This window comes from Dermochelys coriacea, chromosome 7 (genome assembly GCF_009764565.3).
Source record: "Dermochelys coriacea isolate rDerCor1 chromosome 7, rDerCor1.pri.v4, whole genome shotgun sequence".
In the NCBI taxonomy this organism is placed as follows: Eukaryota; Metazoa; Chordata; order Testudines; family Dermochelyidae; genus Dermochelys; species Dermochelys coriacea.
The window spans coordinates 5,216,133-5,233,913 of record NC_050074.1 but is presented as its reverse complement, the minus strand read 5'-3'; the positions used below and the strand labels follow the sequence as shown (position 1 = coordinate 5,233,913).

Here is a 17,781-nt window from a genome sequence, read left to right as displayed (position 1 = left end):
CCTCCCCTCTCCAAGAAGGGAAACCATGGTGCATCATGGGAGATGTAGTCCAACCAGGGAGCCAACAGAGAATGGGAGCATGACACACTCAAACTATGAGTCCCACCGCAGCAGCTTTCCCAAAGTAAAATATTTCAATTTTGGCTGAAATATTGTGTTCTAGTGCAAATATTTTGGTACTTAAATTTTCACCAAAAAACTGAAGTTTTCCATGGAAAAAATCTAGACAAAAAATTAATTATTTTTCAGTTTGTTTAAAATTTTCCTGGTGGGGGAGGGGAGGGAAAAAACATTTACCAACATCCCTTTTTAATCCAACTGGAGCCTTCATGCAACTGTGTCTAGTCCTCTAAGAGTCAGTTACAGGCCATATCACCCCACCCTACCCTACCCCACTCCCAAGAACTTTTTCTTTCAGTTTCCACATTCCCCATTCCCCTGCCTCTCTCAAACCACAGCCACCTGCAACCCAGCTCGTGGAAATGGGGAAACCCATTATAATATAGTTCTTTGCTATTAAAATTTAACACATTGCTGGAGGGCTTATTTCTTTTCCTTTCTTTGCAAAGGCTGCTCATCAGTGGAGCTGAGGATGCAGGGTACCAACTCCTCACTTGGTGAATTTAGCCCTTTTCTGCCCATGTGCACATCACCTACAAACAGATTGAGGTGTTTACTAATTGGCTCACAATTTGAAGTAGCCAGGTTAATTTTTCTGTGCGAACAAATTCCAGCCTGTGGAATACCCTCAAACTGTTCACTGAGGGTATTCAATAGACAAGCTGGTCATCAAAGTCACATGGTGTTGTTTCTGTTCCCCAGTTGGATGACCTAAATTTATAAATTGCTTCCACTGGAAATGAATTTTGTTTCACAGATAAGCCAATCTCGGCTCTGGGCCTGAAATCTTTTCACAAAAAATCGTATAAACAAAACTTCTTCTTTCCACAATGCTCATAAAAAAGAGGACCAAATGCGTTCAAAGTGAATGTCTACTAAGGCCTTGTCTACACTACACAATTTTGTCAACAAGTCAGCTTTCATCGACAAAACAGTGGAGGTGTACACACTGAAATGCAGAACCATGAAATTGACAAGAAAGCCGTCTCCTGGCTCCCCAGCCGGGCTGCTGCCAGGTCTCCGTTCCAAGCCATGCCACCCAGGTTCCCGGCTTGGGCTGGTGCCCAGACTCCCTGCTCCCTGGTGGGAACCATCCTTTCTCCTGGGGTCCCGGCTCCCCAGTCCAGGCTGGGAGCATGGCAGCCAACCAGACTCTGGGCGTGGATCTCTGTGCCGGAGACAAGAAGCCCCAGGCAGCTTCCCCCTCCCCCACTGCCAGCTGGGAGCAAGAAGGTGAGAAGCCATGAGGGGAGCAGCTGGGCTCCTGGTGGGGAGCAGCGTTGAACTGAGGGGACTCTCAGTCCCCCCCACTGCCCCTCTTCATTTGGTGGAAGCGTTCCTGGTGAGGACATACACCCCCGACAGGATGGTAGCGTGGACATCAGCCACTGCAGTAATTAATGCGGTCGCTGTAAGTCGACCTAACATAGGTCGATTTAAGACTGTAATGTAGAAATAGCCATAGAAGTCTCCAAAATGTTCATGAATAGTTTCTCTGTATGCACCTCTCTAGTCATCAGTTTGAAAGGTCATTTTGTGCAGCATTCAATGCTTAGCAGAGTGTATCTTCTGCACCTTAAGAACCATTCACACTCAAATGCATCCCTGCTTTATGCAAGATTAGCATAAAATACTGTTCTAACACACTAAGTGACACTGCATGTATCAGCTTGCTGAGACCAAAGAGACACAGCAGCAAAGAATTTAATTAAAATGTTAAAATGAAGCAGGAAGGCGCCTATTGTTTAATCTGTTAGCAGGCATCTTATTTGAAAGTGGGATCGAAATTTGAGTCATATGCTCTTGCCCGCCTTGTAGATGATAATCATGAGGTTTTGCTGGATTTATCAGAAGCTGGATTTAAAAAACACACATTTGCCTTTGATTTTGGAGAGATATATTCAAATTACAGGCCCCAAATAGTGATTGTGGAAACTGCCCAATTATAAAACACTTTTCATTCATAAATATAAATATTTATATGGTAGCAGCAACAAAGCCTCCAAGGAAGATCAAGGTCCCATTGTACAGGGTGCTGTACAAACACAGAAGCAGTCCCTGATGCAGAGCGTTTGCCGTCTCAAACATGGGGCTGTGACCCTACTGAATCTAACTCTCCCCAACAATCTGAGGTATAGTTCCCTCAAGATTGTAAATCCCCCTACCCCCCCAATCTGTCCTTGACATGAACATCCTTCCCTGGTGGTTCGGTACAGTCCAAACTTCTAACCACATACCACTCTTGCTCTAGGCTGGAGTGTGGTGGTTGAATACCCATTCAGATTCAACACTAGTTCACTGCCAGAGTAAACAAGTGATTTTTTTTCTTTTAATCTCTACCTAAACACCCAGCTAAATGCAGGAAGCGTTATCCCTCAAGGCAGGATACATCTTTCCTTTTGCCCAACACAGAAGATGTGTCCTCAGCTGGATAATTCCTCATCACTCGGGGCCCTATCCTACTAGAATCAAAGGACTCACTGGTTTGGGGATGAGCTTCATTGTGGGCACCCACTCAGCACTCAAAGAAGTGCCTAGAGCCTTCCATGAACAAGACCCCAGTACAGACAGTGCATGTGCGTGCATGGGGTCAAGGTTCCCTTCACAAATTGCTCTTGCTTAGAGAATGGGGAGAGGTGGTGTCAAGGTTCCCTTCGCGAGTCGCTCTTGCTTGCATCCCGGATGTGTTTATGCCAGCTGTCAGAATGCAGAAGCATGTCTTCACTTAGACGTTTGAATGACCGTGATAAAATCACTTTCACACATTACTGCCCCGGCCCTGCACAGCCATTACTGTCACATCAGAGCCTTATCCAGAATTTTGTACCACCCTAAGTCCAATGTAGAGTTTCATTAAAGTGAACACTAAGACAAAGGCAAAAGAACAACAGTAACCATTGTGCTGCTGGTGAAGAGGAGAATAAATCCTGGTGGAGAGTTATATGGATTTATGGTGGACGCAAACTACATCTAATGGCTTTAACTGGCTGAAGATGAACTACAAAGCTAAAAAAAAAGTGTGTTTGTGCTCTTGTTGTGTTTATTAATGATGCAGGGTCCACTAGACACTTCCCTACTCTGCCAGTGACCTACTGTGTGATCTTGGGCTAGTCACTTGTGTCTCTATCATTCAGTTTCCCCAGTTGTATAATGGGGACACTAGAGAGATAAGGTTGGGGAGGTAATATATTTTACTGGACCAACTTCTGTTGTGGAGACAAGTTTTCGAGCTTACAAACAGATCTTCTTCAGACAAGCTCGGAAGCTTGTGTCTCTCACCAACAGAAGTTGATCTAGTAAAAGATATCACCTCACCCACCTTGTCTATTATCCTGGGACCAATATGGCTACCACAGCTCTGCGGACAACAATGGGGATAATGCTACCTTCTGCCCTTTGTGAAGTATTTTAAAAATCGAAGGATGAATGAAGCATTATATAAAAGCCCTTGTAACCAACACATCAAAGTGAGTCACATCCCCCTTCAGTGCCCAACGCACAGATGATGTGTGTGTTATAACTCAAACATACAGAGCCTGCTTCTTACACTCTAGCTGTAGAGGCTGATGCATGTTGCTGCAGAGGACCCTGGGTCAATCCCTGGGCACGGATAACAAGGTGTGTGCCACGCACAAACTTCAACTTTTTTATTTTGTAATTTTATTTTCTCAATTTTTTAAATATTAAAAACATCGAACCTTGATTTCCATGTTTTATTTTTGCAAGAGGATGCTTTGGCAGTAGGAGGGACTAGGACAACATAAAGTAACTTCTCCAAACCAACAGGGGAGGTTGAACCAGCACCTTCAGTACCAGAAGCATGAGCCTCTACCACTTGAGCTAAAGAACAAACTCCCTGCAGTAGAAGCACTAGCAGACTCATAGACCTCTGCTGTGAACTAGCCAATACAGTGGACAGAAAGAAACCCACATTCTTTTAGTGCAATACCACAATATGACACGACAGACTGAAGCCTGAGCCACAACTTTCCCAGTCCTCCTCTGAGAACAGAAAAGACTGTTTGGAGCCCATTGTTTTGAATGTGTATTTTAATTAGAAACCTCATCACTTCCAATTCCCAAACAGTTGGGAGAAAAACTCTCTCTGAAAGACTCAGAATCCCGCAGGCTCATTTGGGGGCTGAGAGCAGTGGCTCCTCCAGTTTCAATCCAGATAGATAAAACCATCCCACTCCATTTCTTCTGTGCTCTAGTGAAAACAAGGAAGTTGGGACTTAATATTGCAGCTATTTCTAAGGTTAAACACAAGGAGAAAATAAACTTTGGAACAAAACGTTTGAGTCCACCTTTATGCACTGTAAAGGAGCGGAAAAGGGCACGCTAAAAATGTTCATTTGCTGTTGACCTTTCAGCCAAGGAGCTTTAAACCTGTCTCACGCAGGGGAGAAAAAAGCATATTATTTAGTACCTGCCACTAGACCAACTGCTGCTTCTTATCATCCGACTTTTATTCCACGCCCCACATGCAGTTCCGCTACTACTGACAAATGTCAGACCCGGAGGGGCTGGGCTCTGAGTCCAGCATTCCTGGAAACACTACGTCTGTTGGCCATATAAGAACATAAAGCACAAGGTGTATCCTAGAGTATTACAACTTGGAATCTGAGCACAACTTGGACTCTGAGTATGTGCACCATTAGCAGGGACAATAATAAGTGCCATGTGTCAGCCATGAGCCATCTACAATCACAAGAAAATAATAGCAGTGAAGATTGCCTTATTGGTTTTTCAGGAGGCATAACACAAGCTAACTAACTAGTGGACTGGCAAGGAAGATTAATACACTTCTATGCTATTTATTTTGAGTTGCAGTGAGCTACATACTATGGGCCTTGATTCCGTCAGTGCAACATCTGGATGCAGATTCCCCAAAGCCCACCTCAAGCCAGGAATTCAGTGGCACAGGTTGCTCACCCACTCTATCTCCCCAGGCATTAAGAGAGTGCACAATAAAAAGAGATATCTGTATAGATGTCAATAGTTAGGCAATAGATAAGGTGCCAGCAGAAGGCACTCAAGAACATCGAGTGCACAGCTTTTTACATATAACTGTTAATACCTGGCTCAAAGTTAACTGAGCCCGAAAAGGAAGAGACAAGGTGAAGGCATCTGGCAAATCTTCTGATACAGCATGCGTCCCAACTAGCTTTCCACAGTACACGGCAAATCCTACTGCATCCCAGTTCAGAAATGCTGCTCCCATGACCTCTCCTACATCCGGGGTGTGACTCAGGAACTACATGCTTGCCTAACTCCTTACGGCAATAAAAAGAGATGATGGAAACCATCAATATGCAACAAACACATACAGCCAAATCCCACTCAGATATCCAATTGCTGCACAGCAGTATAAGAAGATCTGAGCTTCATTTTATAATTTCAAACCACAGAAACGGTAGATTTGCATCATCCAAGGAATTTCACATTAAGGCAAAGCGTTAACATTAGCAGAAAAGGAGGCTAAAACGCCACTAGAATATTACCAACATTTTTTTAAAAAATTCAAAACTCCCCTGAAGTGCCACTGTAGATCTTCCTCTCAGATATAAAAGATCTCAAGGATTTTAGACAGGATTCCTCTCTTTGTGAAATTTTGGGGGAATTTTCTCCCTCAATACTTTGCTTTCATGTATTCCTAAAGGAATACTCTACTTGAACGTCTGCAGCACTTTCTGGTATTTCTCATGGAATAAAGATCGAATTGACAGGCCAGCAGTTTCACAAGGCAATCAGATCCAATTTATTTCTAACATTGGTTCTGGATGTGTACACTTCCTGTCTTCTGAAACTGTGCTGAACCTAATGAGAGCTTTATGTTCCGCAGATTTCTGCTCCCGCATCTTGGTCTAATGCTCCGTGTTAAATACCATGTCGTTCAAGAGATATGGGGCCTGATTCCCCTTTCACATACACTTAGGGTGACCAGATGTCCCTTTTTTAAAGGGACAGTCCCGTTTCTGGGGACTTTTTGTTATACAGGCGCCTGTTACTTCCCACCCTCTGTCCCGTTTTTTCACAGTTGCTATCTGGTCACCCTACAAACACTGGACATTATACCACAAGCACCTTCTCACGTACTTGGTGGACTTATTCTACTTCAATTTGTTTAATATGGTACCTAGGACAGCACGGACTCTGAAAAATGTAAGCATGCAACTCTTTAACTCTGTCTTGGAAAGCTACGTGCATTAGTGTGCATGCACCTCCAAGCACATAGAATCATAGAATCTCAGGTTGGAAGGGACCTCAGGAGGTCATCTAGTCCAACCCCCTGCTCAAAGCAGGACCAATCCCCAACTAAATCATCCCCGACAGGGCTTTGTCAAGCCTGATCTTAAAAACCTCAAAGGAAGCAGATTCCATCACCTCCCTAGATAACCCATTCCAGTGCTTCACCACCCTCCTAGTGAAAAAGTTTTTCCTAATATCCAAACTAAACCTCCCACACTGCAACTTGAGACCATTACTCCTTGTTCTGTCATCTGCTACCATTGAGAACAGTCTAGATCCATCCTCTTTGAAACCCCCTTTCAGGTAGTTGAAAGCAGCTCTCAAATCCCTGCTCATTCTTCTCTTCCGCAGACTAAATAATCCCAGTTCCCTCGGCCTCTCCTCATAAGTCATGCGTTCAAGTCCCCGAATCATTTTTGTTGCCCTCCGCTAGACGTTTTCCAATTTTTTCACATCCTTCTTGTAGTGTGGGGCCCAAAACTGGACACAGTACTCCAGATGAGGCCTCACCAATGTCGAATAGAGGGGAACGATCACGTCCCTCGATCTGCTGGCAATGTCCCTACTTATACATCCCAAAATGCCATTGGCGATCTTGGCAACAAGGGCACACTGTTGACTCATAGCCAGCTTCTCGTGCTCAAGCTGGCTTTGCACAGGCACCTGTAACCCATGTGCCTAATAGGGAGAATTGTCTCTAAGAGACCCATTGTGGGGAGGTAGTAGTGAGTTGCGTCTGGGTCACTGTTGCTAGGCAGATTTAGCACTCCACATCCAGAAGCTTCTGGATTTGGGTGTGGTAGTTTTGGGTGTGCTCCAATGGGTTCGCTGTTGCTGGGGTCAGACTCTGTGAGAGCAAAAAAAACAGTCAGGGCAGCTACTTTGCAGAAGGCCATGTCTCTGTGTGAGTTGGAAGAAGCTGAGCCCAGGAGCAGGAAGCAGGCTGTTGTCCCTAACCCTGAAGCATTTTGCAGCAGGGTTTTCTTTAAATCTATATACTTAACTGAGCGGTTGGTTAATCCGTCAGCTGACTGGCTAGCAGTGATTTCAGCAGAGGAAGAGTCTGCCTGGATTCCATGAAGATTCCTACAAGCAAGTGGAGGGAAGATGTTTTAGACTCAGCAGACTGTACAGATTTGGTGGCCAAAGACTCTAACGGAGACTTAGATGGACTAACCCTAAGCTTTTGGGAACTCTCCGTTTCTTCTCACTGTTTCTGTGGGGACTGAACTGTTCAGATTTTTTTTTTAAATTTATGTTTATGGATAACTGTGAAGATAATGTGTGTGGATTATAAAACAGCTATGTTATGATGTGAAAATTAGATTATTAATTTGTTTATCATAAGACTTTATAAAGTTATTTAATTGAATTCATTTCTTTAGTTCCTTTTGGGTCTTGAATGTGGGGAGACTGACGTGTGCAATCCTTGCTGAAAATCCTTCAGAGACTGAACTCTGGGTCTCCAGCTACTTTTCTGGGAGTTGGGTGTTTTAGGCATCGGCGAAGGGCGATAAAGCGAACTCTAGCCCACCCAAAGGTTACTAGCTAGGATTAGGAAAGTAATACATGCGCACAAATCAGACACTCGGTGATGCATGCACAGTTAGACATGATCTGCTAACAAAGAAACAGCTAACGAAGAAATAAAGTTCTTTTGTTTATACTGTGTGGTAATTCTTTGGGAAAACTTCCTTAGTTGAATGTATCCTATTGCCAAACTTATTACAATACAATATTTTGCATCACAATTAGAGCCACTGAAAAATCCAAAATTATACACACTCTAAGCACCTGCTTAAAGGGGGTAGGGGGAAGGTTCCAGTTATTCTGATTAAGAAAGTAAAATCTTCTGAATGTGAAAAAGCTGCTTCTGATGAAATGGTGCCCAAAACAGCCATAAGAGAAAATAATGCAGATTAAATGAAGCAACAATTTACAGTTTGCCAATGTTCAGTATTCTGCCAAATAAAAACATGCTGTCATGACCTTAGCAACTATGTCACATTTTGCAGTACATATGCCATTCTTAACAAGACACCTTAAAAACAGCACATCCACACAGCATGTTGTGTGACCTTTTGTACTTTTTACAATAATTTTAGACACTCTCGGAAGATTAAAATATATGAGTTATATGCACCCTTGTTTAGAAGTTATGTGACTGACCAAATAGAAAGGCTATGCGCTATTTTATGTATTGTTTTACAGTCCTGTTACGATGTTTAACGGCCTCTGATGCAAAAGGGGAAAAAGACTGAATTTGCATATGTATGGAACTGAATGTTAGGATTCCCACAGTACTGTACCTGGGACAGTATCACATGCTTTCTGTACCACCACGTGATTGCTTCAGCAAAAAGGGACTAGAGAGTTCCTTTCTCTAGGACAGATGTACATACAGAGGCTGGGGGAATTGATACCTTCTCTTTGGATTGCTAGGCGACTCACTACAAAAAAAACGTTAACGTAACCAGAGTTACCAGGGCCTTCAAGTCAGGGATCCAGAACTCAGGTTTCAAATCGTAACGGTAGCAGCTTGCTCACTGAGCGAAGCTTCTCTCACTTCCCAGCCTTCCCCAGCCCTTTGTGCAGGATCTGCACCCAGAGAAGTCAATTTGCAAGGCTTTTTACCCAGTAGCTGAAATCATGCAGACGTCAATTTATAGGAAAGAAATGGCTGAAGCTTCTCCCCGATACAAATTGGCAAGAATACTTCTCATACACATTACTGTAGTGTGTCTAATGACACAGTTCTCTGCCCCCATGCTTCTTCATTGAAAGTCAAATCATTTTTGCTCTTCCCCTCACAGACTCTTGACTTGCATATATAATAAGCATTTAGCATTAATCAGTCTCTCTCCTCTATTTTGAGTGCTTAGAACGTTCACACACACAGGTGATAATAGCAGCTTTTCTTCCGTCACAAAGAAGCCTCACCAAAAACCGATCTCACCCGTTTCAATGACAAACGCCTACCGAAGCAAACAGGGACCACATAACTCCCAAGAGTTTCCTATTTTGTGCAGCAGTGTTTCATGGCTCTGTGGTTATGGCACTTACTGAGACATGGGAGACTCAGATGAGTGTTAAAACCCTCTTCCCCAAATACACTTCATCCTGGACCTGAGAAACCTTCTTAATGAAAGGTTTCAGAGTTGCAGCCGTGTTAGTCTGTATTGGCAAAAAGAAAAGGAGTACTTGTGGCACCCTAAAGACTAACAAATTTATTTGAGCATAAGCTTTCGTGAGCTACAACTCACTTCATCAGATGCATTCAGTGGAAAATACAGTGGGGAGATTTATATACACACACAGAGAACATGAAATAATGGGTTTTATCATACACACTGTAATTAGAATGATCACTTAAGATGAGCTATTACCAGCAGGAGGGGAAGGGAGGAAGAAAACCTTTAGTGGTGATAATCAAGGTGGGCCATTTTCAGCAGTTGACAAGAACATCTGAGGAACAGTGGATGGTGGGGAGGAAATAACATGGGGAAATAGTCTTACTTTGTGTAATGACCCATCTGCTCCCAGTCTCTATTCAAGCCTAAGTTAATTGTATCCAGTTTGGATACAATACAATCTTCAAAATGGAAGATTCATCAAACCTGATATGCCCCCTCAAAAAATTCACAACCAGCTCTATTTATAAAGTTATTAGGAGTCACAGGGGGCATTATTATAGATGATTTGGTTAGTTCTGTCATTAAAGGCAGGGAGTTAAGCATTTCTTTGAATAGCTATTATCAGCTGCAATGCATTTCGTTTTAGATGCAGAGCATATCACCGGTAAAGGATGATCTTTCCTAGTCTTTATTTGATTGAATATTTCCTTACATATGGTTGCTGCCTACAGGTTATATCCACAAAAGGAAAGAGGAACGTAGCTAACTCTAGCAGACTGTTTGTCTCGGTCTTCCCATTATACGTTTTTTTGTTGGACTCAGAGTCATATTTTGACTCTCCGATGAACACTATCAAAAATAGTTCCAAAGACTTTGTATTTCAAGACAGAGAGCAGTAAAGTAAACAACTGTGCTCTCCATTGATGTAAGCACTTTAAGTTCCCATCTCAAGACAGATGAAATAATATAGCAAATACTGAAGGGAAAAAGGCATCTGTATCCAGACAATTTTAACTTTAGTCTCTAAGGTGCTACAAATACTCCTCGTTGTTTTTAATTTTAAAGTTACTGAAGGAATTGAATTGATCCCACTGTGCTTGTCAATCGTACTTTTGTGTTTAGCATTTAATTAATTAATTAATTAATTAATTAAAAGACAACCACTCAAACCAGAAATCCTCCATGCCTCCAATTTATGTTCTAGTCATCAAAAAAAAAAAAAAGCGCATTTGAAATCCATAAAACCTATTTTGTCCAGGCTCACTTTGTAACACTAACTTTCAGATGAGAAAAAAATAGCACAGCTCTCAGTGGCAAGATCTGAGTAAAGTCCAACTTCTTCCCTTCAATTTAATACAGAGTTAGATTACATTAACATGTGCAGTACTGCCAGCCCCACACATTCAAACATTGTGAGATTATCACAGAAAAGAGATTATATCACTAATGGATTTGTTCTTTTATTTGTCTTCTGGTGTTTGAACCTTGAGAGTTTGCATCTTCAAGTTTTTCTCTGCCACCATGAAAGCTAGAAATGTACTATTTTTTTAAAGTGAAAGCTGAGAGTCTCATGTAATCACATGACTCCAGGAGCTGAGGCTTTAAGAAAAGCACTAAATATCCAGAGAGTTGGCAACCCTGCATGTGTTCTTATTGCTTTTACCTCCTTTACCCCAATCCTATCTATGTACTGTAACAACAACTTGTTCTATCTTGTCTTAAATTAGATTATGAGCTCTTCATGGTATAGGTTGGGGTTCTCAAACTGGGGTCGGAACACCTCAGGTGGGTCACGAGGTTATTTCATGGGAGGGTCACGAGCTGTCAGCCTCCACCCCATATGTGTGTCTATATCTATATAGAGAGAAAATTCTGCTTTTCCTTGCCTCCTAAGTTGTTTGTTGTTAGCAGAAACATTGTACGATAGCCATTTCTCAGCTGACGTGGCAATGCTCTGTTTGTGACATCACAACTGGCTGCTGAGGCTTGCATTGAGAGAAATAAGCAGCAGAAACAGATGAATCCTTAAGAAACAAATATCCTCTTTTCATGCAAATGTTTCTAACAACAAACAAGGGAAGAAAGAACAGACAGAACTGCTTTTAGAGAAGTCTTTCCAACATTTTGACACTGGCTCAAAAAATGAAATATATAAAATCCAGACAGTGCAACTCTTAATTGTCTTACTACACAAAGAATTATATATCTGTCAATATTATATGTTATAAAGTTACTGTTCTGTACTTGCAGTAATATCCATCTCCATTGCTTAATAGTTAAAGTCTCTTGCAAATCTTTTTTCTCATCTTTGTTTTATTGGACCTAAATCAATTTAGTCTCTAAATCCCCTGAATCCATAATTTTGCTTGAAATGAGATTACAAAGCAGCTGATGATGTACATGAGAAATATAAATAAAAATATATTACACACACACTTCCATCGCTATCCAGAGAAATCAGCCCTTTTTAAAATGCTTCCTTTTACAGCATTATCTCTTTAGATGTTTGGTGGTGATCAAAAGATGATACTGGAAAACAGAGAGAAACTACATATCAGTACATTTTGGGTAAGTTTCTCCTGCATCAGTCTGCTACTGCCCTGCTTTTCAAGGTCTGTGTCTTCTCCTTAGAAAAGATTGGCATGTATGCTGAATTTTGCCCAGCTGTGTGGTGTTTTTTTTTTATGTGGACATAGTTTCACGGTTATGACTCTAAACCCATTCCACCAATGACCTAGATTTACAAATATTTGTGCTTATCTCTCCAGTAGTGATGGGGCTGTAGGTTTGCTAGCCCTTCCAAAAGCTCTGTGGCAATCAGTATTTATAATAAATATAGTTACTGATTATCATGAATTTAGCCTATGAGCTGTTCTCTCTAGGGGCCTAACTGACAGCAATGAAAAGCTGTGACTGCAAAATGTGAGACTGGACTACGTTTAAAATTTGCTCATCTGAACTTTTGACTGCTGTATCTGGCACAGTAAAACAGAGACGCCTGATTATAAATATCAAGGGTGTTTAATTCCCTCTGTCTGCCGTAAACTCTAGACAAAGTCATCCCAGTAAATAAACGTAACATCTTGTGTTTCTACAGCACTGTCCGCGCTGAAGGATTCCCAAAGCTCTTTATGAACAGATAGATAGGATTGACTTTCTATTTCAGTATGTTATTCTTTTCTTTAAAAAGAAAAGGGGTACTTGTGGCACCTTAGAGACTAGCAAAATTTATTTATTTATTTCTGGCCCACCTTGCTTGTCACCATGAAAGGTTTTCCTCCTTCCTCCCCCCTCCGCTGGTGATGGCTCATCTTAAGTGATCACTCTCCTTACAGCGTGTATGATAAAACCCATTGTTTCATGTTCTGTGTGTGTGTGTATATAAATCTCCCCACTCTATTTTCCACCAAATGCATCCGATGAAGTGAGCTGTAGCTCACGAAAGCTTATGCTCAAATAAATTTGTTAGTCTCTTAAAAAAAAAATTGCAAATACAGACTAACACGGCTGCTACTCTGAAACCATTCTTTTCTTTATCATCTTTGTTGTAATACTCAAACCCCTTCCCCAGAATGCAGACGCTTCTGAGATGAAACATGGCAGCTGCTTAATATCCCACAGTAACACCACACAATCAGTAAGAGCAGGAAGTGAAGAACACCATTTCTCCAAAGAAAAATCATATGCACAAATGCAATTTCTGACTTGAATGGGACATATTTAGGTGGGGGGGGGGAGGGGAAAGGGAGTTTGGTACCTTTTTTTGCTTCTTTGTGATATATAAAGAGCTTTTCCCCACCTTGGTAGTTTTCCTACTACTTTTTCACTTTAGAAACTGAAACCTTGTCTCTCCTGTAACACTCCTTCCGACTGGAAAATTAACGGGATTATGACATCACAAAAGAGGAACAAATGACAGGGGGAGTGATTTGCTAGTCAGACTGCTTAAAATTCTATTTTCAGTATATTTCTTTAAATAAACACACACCTACTTGGCTAATCTGAGCAACATTTTGGGAGAAAAGGATGTTTGTGGCTAAGATTCCAAGTGCCTGTTCAATTCAATGGTGAGAAAGCTCAGCGCACACAATTGAGATATCTGATTTAGCAAAATCAGAAAAGAACAGACTTGACATTTCTTAGTATTGCTAAGGTTAAAAAAACCAACACAATCAGGAAAAAGCTATGAGTTTTGTGGCTGCTGAGAAAAAGTTTAGGCCTACTTTACACATCATAAAGGAGCAAAAAGAAGGCATCAGAAAATTCTTTAAATTTTCTTTTGAAATCTTTAAAAAAAATACTTTAAAGTTCAATTTATTGCATTACAATTCCACTATCAAATCTCCAACACACATCAGTGGATAGGCCTCCTTATAGGTTATGACTATAAAGTCCTGAAAAACTCATCACTATCAACATGAGCAGCTTTGACGAATTCCACTGTGGTCAGCACTTTTTGCATAAAACAAAAATCACTCACACGCCATTCAACATCCAAAATGAAACAGTAAATCCAGCAATTAGCGCTGTACTTTGACTGTTCTGATCAAGTGCCGCTGTGGAATTTGAGAGCTGCCACAGAATCTGCAGCAGTGCTTGGTTTTAAAATTAAAGTGCTTAACAAATGAATGTTCAGAAGAGGTGGGGAATAAAAGAGAGTGTAGATACACTAGGAGAGCAGGGAGAAAGGACTGCAAGGGGAGATGAAGAGAGTAGGGAAAAGATTGGGGGCGGGGGGGAAGGCAAACTGGGAAAAGCAGAAAAATGGGTCATCTGAAAGGTTTTTAAAATCATCCACACTCTTTTAAACATCAGATACTGAACAGCACTTTTAGTTTTACATACATCTGTTTAGAATGAGTAATTATTTCCCAACCCCTGTGACATGTTAGCAAAAGAGTTACAGTTTGCCCACTCTCTCAATGCATAAAGCTCCCTTTAATTCGATGTACTTCAATGGAGTCAAGAGATGTCTCTCTATAACACTCATATGCTGGCAAAAATACAGGATACTGGGCAAAGAGTTCCACACCCTTGTTTTGCATGTCACCTGTGACTAAAAGAGCTTGCTGTCATATGTTAGTGCTGGCTGGTTTGCCCTAGAGAATGAAGTCCACTCTTTCGTCATAGCACAAATTCAGCACTGAGAGCAGCAGTGCAGGCTTCCACTCACTGCCCAAAGAACCTAATGGGTGGAGAGGAACCACCTTGTGACACTAGGAGACCCAGTTTCTAGACTGAGTTGGTCCTTGCTTGGGATCTGTACTGAGACAGCCAAGAAAGGGGGTCAAGTTTTATGATGTGGACACTTGTCCAGAAGGAACTGGACTAAGAGCCCCAACTCATTTCCCACAGGCCTCTGGACAGCCATCAGAGGAGGGTCATTTTGGTCAACACCACAAGAGAAGCTGTAAGTTTTACACATAACTTAGATACCAATGTTTCCAGTTCACAATTACAGTAAGCTTTTAAAATAAGTCATAATGGTTGAAAGCACCAAAAGCTTCCCATTGTTTATCCCATGCTGGCCTAAATTATCCATATAAAAAATGGGGTCAGGAGTGACATGATAACAGAGACACACAACCGCCCATTACATTTAATATCCATTTGGCAAGAGAACACACCCTCTCCTTAAAAATTTCACAGGTGCCCAGGCCCTGCTAACAAACTGACGTGGGCAGGACTCCCTGACCCTGCCATACAAAACCTGATGTTCCAAGTTCCCCAGAAATCCAGGAGCACTAATGCTTAGCATGGCTGTTACAGACACATACATACAAGAGCAGAGCACCTCTTGAGAATCACTGCAGAGAATGCCCCCAAGCAGCACAGAGCGATATGAATACATATTCTTACAGCACATTGAAATGCTGGGCTCAGAAACACTCTATCAAATTTGCAATCTGAATATAAAAATGCATGAAACAGCAAAATATACCTCTGCAAAGGAGATCAATATATCCCACTACGCGTTCATCTACACACATGTATAACGCACAAACATACATGTATCTGACATTTACCAGCCACTCAGCATTAGGCGAGTGTGATTAATCCTACGTGACATGCTCTGAACTTTCCCTTCAGACAGCCTCTCCTCCTCCTTCAGACCTACTGGCAATGGACGTCATTTGACCTGCAGATTTCACTCTGAATAACGATCAGAGAAACAGTGGCCACTAGCCCATTATTTGCCTCCCTTGCAGCTCAGCCCAGAGACAAATGTGGTAAATGTACAGTAAAGATTTTTTTTTTTAAATGGAGAATGGAAAAAAACAACAACACAATTCTCCTTCCCCTTCTATGTGTGCGCAAGGATCTAGGGGGAAGGGAAGGGGAGGACAGCCAAAGAGCGGAGCCAAACGGGAGGGTGCTAGAATCCAAAGAACTTTACAGCTAGGGTGAGGGGGAAGCTAGCCGGGATGGTGGGAGCTACCCCAGCCCAGCCCCTATTTCCTTTCCCCCTTGCTGTCTCCCCCTCATTTCCAAGTCTCCTTGCCATCCTCCTTTGTCCATCGCTACCCGTTTCCTTGGCTCGCTGCGAGGGGGAACATGTGCCGGTTCTGTGGTTTACACTTTTGGAAACTCTCTGCCTCTACCCTCCCACTCCAGCGTGGCTGGAGGAGGCGATCCAGGCTGTGCCCCCCAGAGACAGAAACGCTTCGGCGCATACAGACCGACCACTGCGCCTTCAACATGGCCAGGAGTCCGCCAGGAACTGGAAGGACACAACAGCACTCGGCGTGCCAGGGTCGGAGCTAGCTGATGAGCACCCAAGCCCACCACCCAGGCACGTCTCTCCCTCCCCAAGCCCTGGGGAAACGGGGGGACTGCGCCCAGGGGCTTCTCCAGCAGGGGACCGTCCCCAGGGGGACCCCAGCACACGAACAGGCACCAGCGCCAGCAAACGCCTCGCCCGCTCCAGACCACCCCATGCACTTGGGAGCCAGCTGCAGCCCCCAACCCCATCGCAAGCCCCTCGCCCAACCAGGGCGCATCCTCTGCCCTGCGCAGCGCGCCCCAGCCAGCTCCTCCAACTTACCCATTCCAGCACCCGCAGGAAAGCCAGCGGCTCCTTCACCGCCCGGAACGTGCCCGTGGAGGCGAGCTAGGGAGAAAGCAAACACAAGACGGGATCATGGAGCGGACCGAGAGCCAGCCCCGGCCGGGGCCCTGGCCCCAAGCCGCCTCTCCCCGTACCTGGTTCACCGCCTCCATCACTGCTCCGAAGCCTCTGCCCCGGACCCCCCAAAGTTCACTGCCCTTCCCTGGCTAGCGCCTCAAAGCGCCCAGGCGCCGCTGCGCGCAGAGGCCGCTTGGAGACGCGGCGTCTGCGCCACTGCGCTCCAGGAGAAGCCACCCAGGAGCCGGGCGCTGCGCTCCCTCCACACGGGCACGCCGGGCTGTGGCACAAGCCAGCCGAGAGCGCTAGGCGGAGCTGGCCGGGCGCCTCTGCCCCGCCTTCCCGGGCATGTGCGCGCCTGCCCGCGCCCCTGGGCGCGCAGTGCTGGGGAGGCCAGGGCGCGCCCCGGGAGCTGGTGGGGAGGCGAGCAGCTAAGGAGGGGCGCTGAGCGGGAGGGGCTGGGGTGCCAGTGGGCATGGGGCTCAGAGGGGGAAGGAGCCGAGCTGAGGAGCGAGGGAGCCGGGGTGGGGAATGTGAGTTTGGCGTGACAGGCTGTTGGGATACAGAGCCTGCAGCAGGGTGGAGGGAAAGGCCCCCGAAGGGCTGAGAGGGGCTATAGGGAGCACGAGCGATGGGGGTATGAAGGGATGGGGTGCAGGGAACCAGCTGCTGGCTTAGGGCACACTATGGAGTTGGGAAGCAGGCGAAAGTGCCGGGGGCTCTGGCCCGGGGAGTTCCAACCAGGTGGTGAGCTGCAGCCCCATTCCAGGGGACCGAGAGGGGAGCTGCATTGATGCTGACAGGGCTCTGGAGCTTTGAGACATTTGTGAGGCCCCTTTTCAACCCAAAAAACCCAATCACACACTGACCCATCTATTCACCCCCCGGGTTTGCCAAAGAGACACGGAACACCTGGTCCCCGCTCCTGCAAACACAAAGCGGGCTTAAGCCCCGGCGTTCAATGGGCTTACGGAACACCATTCTCCAGCCGTAGAAATGGCTGAAAAAAATATTTAAAAAATGGTTTTAAAATTAAAACTATTGTCACAAAAACACGTTGAGGGATTATTTTAGCTGGCCGGTTTTTGTGTGTTTGTGCGTTTGTCAGAACAACCCTCCCCTTTTTAAAATTTGTTTCTCCAATTGTTT

At 44.0% G+C, this 17,781-nt stretch overlaps 1 protein-coding gene across 1 annotated transcript in view; it reads right to left on the bottom strand.

Annotated features, from left to right (window-relative positions):
• The window catches only part of SYNPR (synaptoporin), a 180,259-nt gene extending 163,232 nt beyond the window's left edge, over positions 1-17,027 (bottom strand). Inside the window, exons 1-2 of the mRNA XM_038408116.2 lie at positions 16,710-17,027; positions 16,552-16,617 (exon numbers count right to left, since the gene is read on the bottom strand). Coding sequence (XP_038264044.1) covers positions 16,552-16,617; positions 16,710-16,727 — 84 coding nt within the window. The 5' untranslated portion in view covers positions 16,728-17,027. The remainder of the gene's footprint in view (positions 1-16,551; positions 16,618-16,709) is intronic.
• Between the last annotated feature and the right edge of the window lie 754 nt (positions 17,028-17,781).